Source organism: Emydura macquarii, unplaced genomic scaffold (assembly GCF_026122565.2).
Source record: "Emydura macquarii macquarii isolate MOO-44397 ecotype Brisbane River unplaced genomic scaffold, CSIRO-AGI_Emac_v2 contig_2897, whole genome shotgun sequence".
Classification (NCBI taxonomy): Eukaryota; Metazoa; Chordata; order Testudines; family Chelidae; genus Emydura; species Emydura macquarii.
This window is the reverse complement of record NW_027133034.1, coordinates 48,759,893-48,775,247: the sequence shown is the minus strand read 5'-3', so window position 1 is coordinate 48,775,247 and position 15,355 is coordinate 48,759,893. Positions and strand designations below refer to the sequence as shown.

Here is a 15,355-nt window from a genome sequence, read left to right as displayed (position 1 = left end):
TAAGACAAGGTCCTGAAGAAAGCCAGTGGTTTGGCAAACTAATACACAAAACCGGTTCATGTCATACAAAAGAATCTGGTGCAAATAGAAATAGGCTTTATACAGGTCTTATTAAAATTCAATAGCTGCACCAGACTCAGAAACCTAAAATGTACAACACATTCCTTAAAAACCCTATTGTATATTGTATTAGATGCAGTAATTTTAAAAAGGGACGGTCTTAACTTAAATACTCACCAACTGACTTTGAATTTTCCATAATTTGACTTTTAACTGGACAAAGTATTTCCTCTCTTAACTCCTGAATAATGCCTTTATTTAAGCAAACGTCCACATGCCTGTTGAACAATGAAAGGTCGATTGTTTTTTGTCCCACATTACAAACTGGACAAACCAGAACATTGTCTTTGATGGCTCCAGCGGAGTAGGAAGGCTGAGTTTCTTGTGTACATGCAGACTTTTCAAAGTGTTCTGCATCTTCCAATGAAATGATTTTGGAAGAAAAATTCTGTTTTAAGTACATGTTGCCAGCAGTTTCACTAAGCAGACTATGCTCTCTTTCCTTGCTAGTATTGGCTACTACTTTAGGAAATGCTTCTGTGCTACTGATAGTAGAGTTGTCAGCTACTTTTGTTGACTGTGCTGTATCCACTGATTGGTTCATTTTATTTTTTTGACATATTTCAAATGTTTTCTTTTTCTTGTCAGGAGAAAAATGATGTGCATTCTCCCATGAATTCTCACTTGTTGCTATATCTGCATTATCTTTTACCAATGTCCCATTAAGGCACTTGTCAATATGTCTGTGAAGTGTCTCTAAATCGCTGCCTCTTTGCTCCTCAAAGCAGACAGGGCAGATGAGGCTCTGACACTCACTCAAATTCTTTGCACCTATGACTTCATTTGTTTCTTCCACAGGATTTACCAATGACTTTATATCATGCAACTTCTGTTTGTTTCCAGGTTCCTTTATGAGAAGCTCCTGGTTGCTTTGTTGCCTTGCAGCTCGCTTTTTATCAAAAAAACTCTCTCTTTGAGATGTTTCTGAAGCTTTTGTAAAATGTTCAGAGCTGGATTTCCCTGGCTGAAGCAGGGAAACATTTGCTTGTTTTCCTGGCTTTAAGAAATTGATAATGCTCCTCTGTTGGTATTTCTTTTCTTCTTCATTTAGAAACCCTGATACTCGTACACCTGAATGTAACAAACAAGACAAATAATATGTAATTGTAACTGATAAATAAAACAAACTTAATTAACACCAATGGGTATGAAAAAGTTCTGACATACAAAGCCGCATGGTGCTCCTATAATGGTCCTATAATGGTCCTAGAATGTGTGTGGGGTCTCCCCTTCAAATATTTGGGTCTAGTTGGGAAGAGGGGTAGCCCCAGTTGGGCCTCATTTTACCCTGCTTTGTCTGCTTATGTTCCTACTGGCTGGAGTCTCTAGCATAAAATTTTTCCATTAAAATATTTATTCTTTGAACTTTTACTTTAAACTGGGACATCATTTTTGTTTTATAAGATAGAGTGGAATAGTTCAAATAGAAGTATGCATGAGCACTTGAGCTATTTAGGCTTAGAATAAAAAAAAACTATTAATTTCAGCAAGCAATCTTGGGTTCAGAAAAAACATAGCACCACCAAGTTACAACACTATCATTTAGGCCATTCCTCTGTCAAAAATACTCAACTCTTCCCTGCTGCAGTGCAAAGGAGATTTAAAGCTACTTTAAAGATGCACAGTTGAGGATTCCCATGTCACAGGATGCCACTCTACCATTAACATGAGGGTGTTTGGGGAGAAGGCAATCTTAGCTGATGAAGCAGCTCCCGGGGAGCCACTATCCACCAGGACAAGTTAGAGCAGTTATCAGGGTTGCTCTAACTTGCACCAGGGGCTGTGCCCCCAGCAGCCCTCAAGATTATTGTGGCAGGGAGGTAAATTCACTTATGCTACCCCTTCCAGGTGTGCAGCATGTTTGCCTAGGGATCTAGCCCTAAAAAGGAAACCAAAATTTTTTAAACATTTTACCCATAAGTCGTAGCCGCAATGGGTGAGGGGCAACACCATCAATTTCTGTCCTTAACATATCTTTAGCAACAGCAAATATTTCTTCTTCAGTAGAAACAGCAGAGAGCACTGTGGAAGCTCTTGTTTTTACTTCAAAATTCACGTTCTTCAGTTTCAGGGTAACAGTCTTACCCTAAGTAAATAAATAAAACACTTAACATACATGGTACAGAAGAATTATTTTGTGAAAAGTGAAGTCTTTTTTCACACAGCTGAACTCTACTTCGATGTCTAAATAATTTTTAAAGCAGGGGGCTAGATTCACTGCTGCATCCATCTTATGCTGGGCACAGCTGGAGGGGTGGGCTATCAAGGAGCCTGTTATAAGGTTTTCTGCCTTGCTATATGCTGCTGCCAGGGCTGAGTAGTAGGGGCCAATCTAACCTGCACCAGCTAGCTATGGTTCCCAAAAGACCATCTGTCAACTGCGTGTTGCTAATGTACTCTACCCAACTCCCACATATCTCCTGGACTGGAGTTGCAGGGCAGGTGCCAGCTATGTCAAGTCTACATCTACTGGGGACTCCTCTGTGCTTAGGGGATGAACAGTTAAGGATCTGCAATGTCTCTACTCCCTTTGTGTCACTTGAGTAGTGCAAAGGGAACAGAACAGGGCAGAGAATCTCCCCTAATATTTATGCAGGCAAGCGTGCACATGCAATTCAGTAAGTGCACCGTAAATCCCAATCACTTGAAAATGTGTTTGTAAAGTGATAAGCAAAATATAATTACTATATCTCTTTTCAAACTCAAAGAGTTTGGGTAACGCTTTAAAAGCACCTCAGGATTTAGGAGCACTGCAATCAATGGGATTGTAGGCCAAGTCACTTCTGAGCTTTGGATAAGTTTACCCTTCGTTACTTGTTTGGACAGAGGATTTTTCTCCATGCTGTCATTCCATATCTTCGTGTCACATAACCTTCCATGGCTGAAGAGGACTGATTGGTCCTTGAATGCTACTCTTTGCTTTCCCATAAAGATCCCTTTGGAATAATGCGTGATATTCCTCCCAGAAAATAAGTAAAAATTCAGTGTATACAGTATATTGTGCTCAAAGCTAAAGTATCATGGACTGTATATCCACTAAGAATAAGATAAGGAGGAATATATCCTTTCAATGCTTTACAATTACATGCTTGGCCACAGTAAGGCTCCAGGCAATCCATTTTTGTGCAGCTCTACTACTCCTTCTGTTAATTAACATAGCTTTTAGAATAACATGTACTATATGCTAAATAAATTGATTTAATTTCTTACAGGATCTCACAAGGTAGCCCCCTGAAGCTAAATGAAATTCCTGTCTAAATTATTCTAATCATCAATGAACAGAATCCCTTGAAGCCAGAAAGCAGGGCATGATAATGCAAAAAGCATTACTGTTAACAGTGAGCACTGCAAGCCTAGGACATGACAGTGCAAAGAGGTTGACTTTTTTTAGACAAGAAGAGAATAATTTAAATACCTTAAGTCCTTCTTTCTGCAGATCCTGAGCAAGATCTCTGCAAAGTTCTTGACACAAGCTGTACTGTTCTTCTGCTGTGTTAATTTCACTGAATGTCCTAAGTGAACATAAAGATTAGTCAATTTTTTCCCCAATATGCATTTTGGAATTTTTCCAGAATGATGCCATCTTTAAGATTTAAATTTTTTCATGAACAGTTTAACAAGAAGAAAGTTTTGTGGGTTTGAGAATCTTTTTAAGTCAGGATGTATATCTATATTAAACAGAAACATATATGCACATTTAACAGCTGCCAAAAAAAAAAAAAAAAAAAAAGGTTTGCAAATCCCATCAAACAAAGAAATGGTCTCACTTTTCCTGCAATGTTTGAAAATAGGAGATTTAGGTTGGTGAATGCTTAAATATTTACAAGAGAGAATGCTAATACCACCTGAATTTATGGAGTCAGCCAAAACATCTGTATGTACATTTCTCTTCATATTGTTATGTAACATCAGAAGGAAGAGGGGATTAGGAAATTAATCCAAAAGCCAAGTACCAGATGTAAATACTGTAACAAGTGCTAAGAAACAGATTTTATGTTAATTAATTTATGGCTAGTACAAGAGAAGGAAAAACTAGTTTTCTGCCAAAAATTTAATTAATTCTGTCTTTGCTGCACCTTGCCAGGGAGAGGACAATACCATTTTCTAGTGTATATCTGGACTCTCAGTGGTAATGTGAGAGGATGGCTGGTCTTGTGATTATACAGGGAATTGGTAGTGACACTTATGGTTGCCTAGCGTTTTCAGTTATAAAAGATTTTTTTCCATTGAGAAGCTCTTACACCTCCATTTTTGGCAGTGAGAAAGCCCTTGTCTTAGAAACGTGCCTTTTTCTTGCCCAATTAAATTGTGTTCAGGTTTGGCTGAGATATATACTGTTAAAAATTGTCATTTCCATATGGTAACTTACATTCCTCAGAAAAATGATTGCATGCTGCCAAAATAATAACTGAATATGAACCTCCTAAAGTTGGGCCTACAATGCTGCCAAAGAAGCAGCAGCGCACACTGCACTGGGTACACCAAGTTAGACCACCATACTAGAGCTGTAGCAGCGGGAGAGATCGGCAGGGAGAATGCTGGCCCCTCTCTCTTCCTCAATCTAATCAAGCACATGGTTCCAGTAGGTCAGCCCTCCCCCAACTTTGGGGGCACCACATGGAACAGGCACTAAACTCCTATCTCTCAGGAAGGAAAAAGAGAAAGATGTGAGTTGAACTACCCTGCCTATCTCACCTTGCCCCTGACCAGCAGCCCATTCCTCAATCTTTCTGCACAGAAAGGAGTCCCCCCACATCTGAGTCTGGGCGGGCTCTCCACAACTACCCAGATCCAGCATGTGGCTGCCAGTAGCCCATCCACCCTGTGGGATAACCACCTTCTCCTGCTGCTAGCTAAAATAGTTAATCCTGTAGCTCAAACTGTGTAGAAGTTTCAGGATTCAAATACTGCTGATGATGCATACAGGGTGTTTGTTACAGTTGTACAACATAGATTTTGGTTTTTTCCTTTTAAAAAACAACCCCCAGGAAGATGCACACAAAACTCCACAATCTATGTTAAAAGAACTTTACATTGCAAAATTAAGCATTTAAAAGTTAGGAAACACCACCTTTACAGTTGCTTGTGCAACCTTAATCTTTCCCCCGTGTGTGTACGTATTGTGATACAGTCTTTAATTACATGATCACAAACTGTTTTTTCTGCAGGATCCCGCCTCATTCAGTGCACAGGATGGACGCAGAAAGGGTGAAAGTGGGACAAGAAAGATAAGGAAATGGGGTGAGACGGGGTTGCTAGGACAGGCAAGGGAACTGATGGAGAAGAATAGACAAAACATCTGGGTGTGGATAACGGGAAGAGGAGAGAATGAAAGAAGGGAAAGATGAAGTCATGTCGGATTTTGTCAGTTTTCTCTTTGAAAAAATCAGTGAGTTCTTGAGCAGAAAGTGAAGTGGGGGGCAGGAAAGGGAAAGGTTTAAGAAGAGAGTCAAAGCTTGTGAATACATGGCTGAGATGTTAGATATGGGATTATATCAGAGTGGAAAAGTCAAACTGATTTGCTTGGAGAATTGCAGAATTTAAGGAAAAGAGAACAAAAGTCACTGGTCTGGGACTCAGGAGATATCCTGGGGAAGCTGCGCCACTGACAAGTCACGCACGGTCGTCTATAACAGCATACCTACGCTGGTGCAAAATATCCTAGTGAAGCCAAGATCTAAGACACTTTTAGAATTTTTTTCACTATACATAAATACTTTGTGAACCACTGTTGGAGGTCACTAAACCTATAATGTACACCGAGAGAAGTTACATCAGCATCAAGAGAAAGAACAAGTTTCTGTTGATAGTATACATTTTATGAGAAAAAAGTAAATATTCCTTTACAGTCATAACAGTTCAGCAGAAAATTAAATATTTTAAATGCTCCACTGGAGCACAAGACCAATCCATATCTATTTCCATATCTGTAAATACACATAGCTGCTTACACTGCTGTGTACATAACACACTCTCCATCACTTCTTAAGTTAGGGCAGACGCCCCACACTTTCACCCTAGATGACAGCCTAAGAAGAGACCCTTGATGTTTTCTTCTCGTTTAAAGCAATCAGGTGGAATGGAGGGCGATGAGAAAAGAGGGTGGAAAACTGGGCAGGAGAAAAGTTATGCAGAACCCTGAAGGCAAAGACAGGAAGTTTGACTCTTACGTACTGAAGTTACTATGCATAAAACTAGCTGTCCTAATATACATAAAATATCAACCAACACTTACAGCACTGTACTATATAATGTTTTAGCCACTAGTGGTTAGTCTATAGCCTATAGATATAGGTATTTGATAAGGTCTGGGTATAAAGTTAAGGGAGTAACATAATGAGCCTACAAGACAATAGTTTAGCTAAACAAGGCTTAAGGTCCAAAAGCCTTAGCATAAGCAGCTAACCAGGTGTAACCTTTGATCATAAGATATCACAAGAAAGAACGCTGTAATGACTGAAATGCTGACAGGTAACCACAAGATGCTAGTTTATAGCAGCTTGGGATATTTTAAGTTATGAACATCAGCAGATGTCCAACCACAAGAGTGCCATGGTAACTAATTGATGTATTTGCTAAGAAGCTTAAGGTAAGCAGACTAGTAACATATGGGAGAAGGACACTCCAACATTAGTAGGATGAGGAAATACAAATAAAAAGGGCAGAAACCCCTACTGAACATGAATTAGGCAAAGAGGTGTCAGTGTAACACATTGTACAATTGTATCCTGGTCTGTGTGTCTTGGGAGCTGTAACTGTTGGGAGATGCCAGAATGACGACTACTGGTGATAATGGTGATGGTGAGTCTGATGATGAGCGTGACAACTAACACCTTGGATTCTTTTGCAAGGGATGGTGAGAGTATACAGATGCTTAGACTCACATTCTGTATTATCTCTACTTTGCTGGGTTTGAGTGTTTGTGACTTTACTAATTGTCTTAATAAAACTATTACAAATTCAAAAGGCTTTTTCTAAGTGTGAATGTTGCAACTGTGCACATCTGGGTTCCCAACTGAATAGTAATTCTAAACTACTGGGCCTGAACCTACCAAACCTCAGAATGTTAATGGGGAATTAATAAGTAATCAATATAATTAATAAACAAACAATCTATAGATCAGGCAACAAGTCAAATAAATGTGATGATTCAACTACATTATTTTACATTGATTAGTTTTAGTAAAATTAGTGCTAGTCATTAATATTGTGGATTTTTTTAGATACTAATATTAACCATACATACCTTTCAGTGCTCATACTTTTTTTCTCTCCATACCTTTAAAAAGAAATATGTTTTTATGAACTTCAGTCATTTTCATAGAGAATTTTTAATTTTTCTCTTTTTAATAACCCCTTCATAGTTAAGGAAGAAGATTTCAATATATAATTGTAATCTTTTTTATGGGATTTGAATATTAACATTTCTGAGAACCTTGCATAAATCAACATTGAAAAGAAATGGAAAACTGGGAGTTTTTCTTCCTCTTAAAATTGAATACATTGCAGATTAAGTAAGAAACTGTAGATCAGTAATGGCTGTTAATACAATTAACCATTTGCACTATGAGTCAGCCATACCCATTAGTGACCAGAAAGGCTTGGGGCTTTAAAAACCAACTAGTACATTATATACACTTCTTCCACTGCCTTGCCTTCCTATCTCTTGCAAAGTGTTTCCACTAAAATCATTAATATATCACTTTTTTTTTAAAGAGGAAAATAATCTTTTTCATTTGAATCCTTTTTAAAGGTGACCTATAAAGGATTTTTTTTAAATTGGGCTTGTGCACATTTTGTCACTTTTTGGTGATATATAATATAAACCAATGTGTCTTCAGGGTTTTTTTTAATAAAGTATTTTTTACTTGTTTTTTCCTCGATCAGGAATATCAAGTTTGTTCTCCAAAAAAATGAGGGATGATCATCTGGGCAGTCTCAGGGTTGTTTACCATAAACTCTAACATCTTTTGAAGAAGCAGGCGTTGAAATGTTAACAAAGAGGCTTGCTTTCTCCAAAATGTTCATCACTGAAGTTAAATAGGTGTTAACATCAAATTAAAACAAAGTTTTAAACAGTCAAATGAAAAATCTCTTGCCTTTCTGATGATTTAGTGCAGTGGCTCTCAACCTTTCCAGACTACTGGACCCCTTTCAGAAGTCTGATTTGTCTTGTGTACCCCCAAGTTTCCCCTCACTTAAAAACTACTTGCTTACAAAATCAGACATAAAAATACAAAAGTGTCACAGCACACTATTACTGAAAAATTGCTTACTTTCTCATTTTTACCATATAATTATAAAATTAATCAATTGGAATAGAAATATTATACTTACATTTTAGTGTGTAGTATATAGAGCAGTATAAACAAGTCATTGTCAGTATGAAATTTTTGTTTGCAGTAACTTTGCTAGTGCTTTTAATGTAGCCTGTTGTACAACTAGGCTAATATCTAGATGAGCTGATGTATCCCTAGAAGACCTCTATAAGTGTACACCTGGTTGAGAACCAGTGATTTAACATTTTTGCTCTAGGTTCTTACGATATCCTTATTGCTTTAAATTTTCCCAGTCATTATGAAGACCTAGACAGGACTTTGATTTCTAATGTAAATAAAACCAATCAGATTATTTTATGTAATTAAAAAACAAAAACTTTCAGGCTTTCTTTACCCGTCATACAGAAAAACTGGACAAGCCATTTTATCCTTCACAAATCATCGTTGGGAAAAAAAAATATTTGTGGTGGTGCATATTGATCTAAGTTTTTGTGGTATGGAGACTTACTTTATTTGTATAAATAAATTATAGCTTACATTTATACTGTGCTTTTCAAACCCCAGAAGGTCCCAAAAATGTTTTTCAAAATTTGTGCTGTTAAATAGCTGGGGTTGTTTTATTGGGTTTTTTGACTACCTATGAAATTATTTTGCAGTCTCAAAGAAGGATTTCTCATTCTGCTAATATCAAAGAAGCAATGCTAAGAACAAGAAGTAATATTTTCAAAAGTGCTTAAGAGCTTTCAGAGCCTAAGTCCCATTTGACTTTCTGTGAGATTTAGGCTAAGTGTCAAAGCACTTCTGAAAATGGGCTTAGGCTCCAAAATCCTTTAGGGTACATATATACTGCAAAAAAACAAAACCAACAACCATGGCAGTGAGTCTCAGAGCCCAGGTCAACTGGCTCAGGCTGATGGGGCTTGCACTACAAGCTAAAAGTAGCAATGCAGATGTTCCTGCTTGGTCTGGAGCGTGGCCTTTAAAATCCATCAAGCGGAAAGGGACTCAGTCCAAGTTCCAGCTCAACAGAGAATGTCTACACTGCTGTTTTTAGCCCCATAGCACGAGCCCTGCAAGCCTGAGTCAGTTGACCCAGGCTCTGAGACTCGCTGTCACAGACTTTCCCCCAGTTCAGTGTAGACATACCCTCAGGTGCTTTTGAAAAATGTTACCCAAAAGCAACAGCATGAAAGAATTAAAAAGCACTTCAGAATCTTTAATTAGGGCTCTTGGTTACTAAACATGAACAGCATGGCAAAATGTTCAGTTGTGGTTTTAGAGTAATGGGAGGATGTGTATTTGCATTCAAGGCAGGCATGTGGGAGGGTGATAGTTTTTTAGCAGATATTGACCTCTCCTTTTTTCTCCATTAGGAGCCTGTAAGGGCCGCACTAATGATTCCACGATGATAGTAGCTTCGGAAAACACCATAGATTGGATTAGATATGAAGAATGAAACACAGACATTAGATTCTACCCCCAACAAATTCAGTCAATCATACTATCCGTTTTTAAGAATTATATCTAAACGCAGTAGGAGACACACAAACTAGGGACAGATCCTCAGCTGGTGTAAACTGTCATTGCGCCATTGACTTCAATGGAGCTATGACAATACATACCAGATGAAGATCTGACACTATGTATTTGTTTTAAGATCACATGGGAATAATTAGGAAGAGTGAAGGCGTATTAACTACATGGAAGAAACACTTTTGAACTTCTCTGAGTAGGCTAAATAACTATAATAAAATAATCCCTGTTTAGGTTAGTTATACATATGACATTTCTTGTAATCTATTTTAGTATTGATGAGTTTATTCTAAACAACAGGTGCTCACAATACAGCTGTCTCAAGGTAGGCTTTATTCATTTCTTGGTGTGCATGTATAGACAGAGGATTGTTTGGCAGACTATTTAGATTTCATACACCAGACAAGGATTTTGGTTTCTATAAGCTCTAACTCTTTTATGTACTCAAAAGGACCACACATTAACAAATCCCACACTTTTTTATAAAGTGGTTGCTTTGGAAGTTAACATTAGGTTCAGCAATAAAGCAGGGGTTATATATAAAATAATACTAATAGTCACAATTAAAAAATACTACCCAAACTTACCTGATAGATATTTGTAATGTCAAATCTGTCATAACATTCACAATGTGTAACACACTAACACATTTGGGGAAATACTTAGCAAAATGTAAAGTCCACACAGACATATAAACGGTAAAACATATACCAAGACATACTTTTCCAAATCTGTTGAACCCAAACCCAGTGAGACATCCAAGAAGTTATGCCAAGATGTTTTTGAAAAAAGAAGAGAAAGCAGCGCCCTCTGCTGGTAAAGTTCAGTGCAAGTCAGAATTCCAAGAGCTTTTAACATTTTCTCTGTTACTTTTCCTATACCAGGCACCTGAAGAACAAGAATTAATGTGTCTCAATGCAGTTGGAATCTTTGAAAGCTTGGGATAAATGCTTAATGTTCAACATTCACTACAATTCAAGCCAAACACAATTTTAGAACTAGGTTGGCACTGAAGAAATGAAATTATCTTTTAAGTAAATTATCTGTTTTAGAACAATAACATTCACATAAGGAGAACACGATGTATTGTAAATTTGATAATATTCTCACCTTTCTAATGGGCAAATCTTTGATGAAGTCCATTACAGACTGCCTATCAGAGGAAATTCTGTACTGTCCATTAGGTTTATTCTGATCACTGCACATTTTTGCTAACATCATATTTGGAGCAATTCCTTAAAAACAAATAAAACAAAACAAAAACAGACACAACAGACATTTTAACCACAAGTCTCAATTTTCCATTTCAATGTTCGTAGATTTAAAGGTGTAAGACTAGTCATCCTATGCATGGCAAAGACCAAACAAGAACAGAAAGGAGATGACTGATGTAAACCAGAGATTCTCACCAGGTTTGGTCATTATAGTCCTCTGACACTTTTTGTGAGAATAGGCATGTGAGAACTGCTGTTTCATTTTAGCTCTGCAGTAGTAGCTAAAGTGCTCCCTGTGCATAGTTTATACATCAGGTTAAGTGTACAAAATACTTTAAGATAGTCAGGATGAAAGGTATTATACTTAAAGGCAACATATATAAAGTGATGAGAGATTAAGTTTCTTTAAATGCAAAGCCTTCTACATGATATCACATTATTATGACAATTTACAGTAAAAGAGAAAGCTTGATGTGGAAGAGAAGTTACAGCTCGGTCTAAACTTGAGTGAGGTAAAACAATTACACTTCAGAGATATGACAAATAGTTATGACACATTTAACAACCTAAACATTTTAGTAGAGCTTCAGCAAGGATGAGGAAGAGCAGTTAGGGTGCTAGCCCAGAGCTTGGGAGACCTGGGCTCAAGTCCCTGTTCCACCACAGACTTCCTGTGGTATCTTGGGCAAGTCACTTAGCTTCCCTGTGCCTCAGTTCTTCCATCTCTAAAAAAAGGGATGATAATGCTTCCCTACCTCACAGGGTTGTTGTGAAAATAATTGTATTAAAAACTGAGGTGCTCAAATGCTATGGTAATGGGTATAAAGTATGTACCTATGATAGATGGAACATCTATCTGTTCTTGAAAATTAAGGGTGATTAATACTTTTTATTGATTTGTGTGTTCTTTTTTTTGCTCTTTTTGGCATATAAAGTATTACAGATCAAGCCTGGCACTCCCTTCCAGCCATTCACTGGACTCCTGTGAGGGGAACCAAGCCACTAGCTCCTTGGATATATTAGCCATCTTCCAAAGCCTCAGCAGGCTGCATTCTTGTTTCCTCCCTTGACCTCTCTGGCACATTTCCTGGGCACTGAATCTCAGTCTGCTACTCCTTCATGGAGCTCCTCAGCCCACCTGTGCCTTAGATCCCAGGGCCAGTGCTGATCCCCAGGGTACCCCAATCATACCCACTCCCAAAACTCCACCCTACAGGTGTGAAACTGCTGATTATAGTTTAGAGCTCTCTGAAGCTCACATTAGTTGTAAATCATATAACGCATGCTCCCACACTTTGCATAGAGTCTATTGCCTTAATGCTCTTTCACTTAGTCACATAAAGCACAGAAGAGCACAGATCCTACAAAACAACAAACTTTTAACCACAATGCCACTTTCTAGCTCACCCTTACCTTCTGAGCCCTTAGTGACCATCTGTGTTCAGAAAGACAGGCAGGCAGTCCAGGCCATTATTCCTGCTACAGGATCTATCAGTAATAGTGGGTCCACATACATATAGGTACTCATGATACAGCAGTTTTTCATAATACAACTTTACGATTTATGAATTCTGGTTGACAGTGTGCTGACAAAGCCCCAGATCATCGCACAAAATAACTGGGTTTTTACAGATTAACCCTATTGGTACCAAAGGTGAATAGTAAGTGGCAAAGAGAGTGATTCTTCTCTAAAGCCTGATGATTGGAAGACTGACTACTGTTTATAGTGAGTATAATTTATTCCTCGCAATGATAGGAATCATTCTGTATATCATTGCATACTAATTAGCCATCTAGACTGTCAGATTATTAAACAGTAATCACTCTTCATTTTCATTCATCAAATCCCTGATGTCCTTAAGAGGTCCACACCCCTTTTTTAAACAGTGACTCACCCAGAAAAGGATGAAATTTTAGAGAAACGAAACTCAAATCTTTTGACAGTCAATCAGCTGCTCCTGAGTTTTGCAGGACCCCATATGGAGTAACATATTGGGTTTCATCCAGCTTTGTCCCATCATATTACTTTCTCCTCTACTCCTGCTTACACCTGACATCTTCCCTGCCTACCTCCTGCCTGCCCCCCACAGCCTCTACCCCTCACCTCTGCAGCAAGCTCCACAGGCTCTGATAATTCCTTTGCTCATATCAGCAAGGCATTAAGAGTCCTGAAGAGCAACTATCTGAACTAAGAGGCTGAATGCAGTTCTGGAATTTAATCTTGACATAGCCTAATAGGGGCAATTCAGACAGGGTATCACAGAGTTCTAGATGGCAGGTCAGTTGGGCAAGCGTGAGCTGCATAGATCTGCCTTGAAATGTAAATACTAGCATGTCTAGTAAACAGTTTATTTTTAGCATGTCAGTGTGTTCAGTGATCAAGAAAGTGGGAGATTAAAACAAACTTGAGCAAGGCACAGGATGGGCAAGTGTTGAACATGTTTCTCCACACAGCTCTGCTAATGTTGTTTTATCCCAACTAGTAGTAACTGTAGCATTCCACTGTTAAATCTATCTTTGATCAAAGGCTTACATAATCAATAGTGCAAGTTAAGTTTTAAATACAGATGTCCAGAGGTGTAAAACTAATGCCTGAGCCAATTGAGTCACTTTTCCACATTAGAGTTATGACTGGAAAGGAAACCAGGAAGCAAAAGGATGATGTGACTGCTGTCATTAACCAAAAGTATACAATGCCAGCAAGTCATTAATTAAAGAAAAAAATTTTCTTTGTGGTTAAATAAATCACAGAGGTGATGCAAGGCTAATTTTTTAATACTCGTAATGCACTTTGAGATCACTGGGTGGAAGGCATTACAGATGTGGAAGTATTATTCTTTATGTACGTGTATACCTGCGCTTGCAGTCAATCCAGTTTTTTGCTCAATCCGAAAGCGAATTTCCTTCACAACTTCCTCAGCTGAAGTTCCAAAGACCACTGAATTTAGCAACAGTTCTTGATCGCTCTGTACTTCAGTGTGCAGATGAGAAGTAGCAGCAGGCTGTTCCTCTGTTATAGAAGTTTTATCTTCAAACAATATTGGTGAGGATGAGTGGGCATCTTCATTCAGCTTTAGTTCATCAGATGCAGTTATATCGTGTTTACCTTGCATTATAAAAAGGTACATAGATGTGTAACTCACCTTTCTTAGTAAGCAACATATATTTTGTTAATTGATTCCCCTACACAGCTTCTGACAAAAGCTAATTTAGCTATTTCACTTTTTTCTCTTTGCAAAGTTCAAATAATTATGTAGCTGAAATAATTTCAATTACTTTGGAAGCTCATAACCACCTCATCCTATATGCGACTAGAGCTTGGCTCAGGATTAGATTTGGCCAGGAAATTGAATTTCACTTTGATGGAAAAATAAAATTGAGGTTTTGGAAATGTTTTTGTCCTAGATTGAGATAAAAAGTTAAAACCTTGAAATTTTTCTGGGGAAGTAAATTCTGCAATATTTTGTTTCAGATACACTAAAACATTGTGGGGATATTTTGGTGTTTCTGAAACAAGAGTGCCTAGAAGCTCTGGCTCTGCTTTATCCTGCCAGGTGGCTCCCCAAGCAGATACTGAGGATCCAAGAACCTGGAAACTCTAGAGCCTAAGTTGCCTGGTTCCTCCGCAGCTCACCTGGCAGGCTGCAGCAGAATTCAGTCTCACAGGATTTCCAGCACCATGGCTTCCCAGCCTCCTGGGCAGCTTATCTGGTGAGCTACTGGGAAACCCAGGCTCCCAAACTCCCTTGCCTTATGGGCTGCTGAAGAATCTGGAGACCGGAAGTCTTGGAAACATGGTCTGCTGAGAAGCAGGGTAGTTGTCACTGAAAGATTTATCAAAAGACACACATTCATGCAGGACACATAGCTTTTGATGAATCTGCATTTTCCAATGGAAAAACATTCCACTGAAATTTCTGTCCAGCTCTATCCAAGATCTTCTAGGTGTATCCACCTGAGTGAAGTCCAGTGTGGCGCTCTGCAGAGCAGTTTGCAAAAGTACCAAAGCAGGGAAGGTAACAAATAGTACTTAGATCATATGGAAAATATTATGAAGCTTTGCACATATTTAGGTCAGCTTAGAGATTTGTTGAAAAGAAAACTGTAATGAGAAAAAATGGAACAAACAAGTGGGAGTAGATTGTGTTTGTGAGATCATGTGTAAATTACACAAAGTCTTGGGGAATATTCAGGCCCACTGTGTCCTCG

At 38.3% G+C, this 15,355-nt stretch overlaps 1 protein-coding gene across 3 annotated transcripts in view; it reads right to left on the bottom strand.

The window, feature by feature from the left end:
• Positions 1 to 15,355, bottom strand: part of POLK (DNA polymerase kappa) — an 84,726-nt gene that overhangs the window by 36,390 nt on the left and 32,981 nt on the right. For all 3 annotated transcript variants that reach the window (XM_067569092.1, XM_067569090.1, XM_067569091.1), the window contains 7 exons: positions 14,001 to 14,252; positions 11,043 to 11,167; positions 10,654 to 10,820; positions 7,367 to 7,399; positions 3,536 to 3,632; positions 2,035 to 2,206; positions 238 to 1,191 (listed from right to left, as the gene is read on the bottom strand). In XM_067569092.1, the coding sequence (XP_067425193.1) occupies positions 238 to 1,191; positions 2,035 to 2,206; positions 3,536 to 3,632; positions 7,367 to 7,399; positions 10,654 to 10,820; positions 11,043 to 11,167; positions 14,001 to 14,252 (1,800 nt within the window). The remainder of the gene's footprint in view (positions 1 to 237; positions 1,192 to 2,034; positions 2,207 to 3,535; positions 3,633 to 7,366; positions 7,400 to 10,653; positions 10,821 to 11,042; positions 11,168 to 14,000; positions 14,253 to 15,355) is intronic.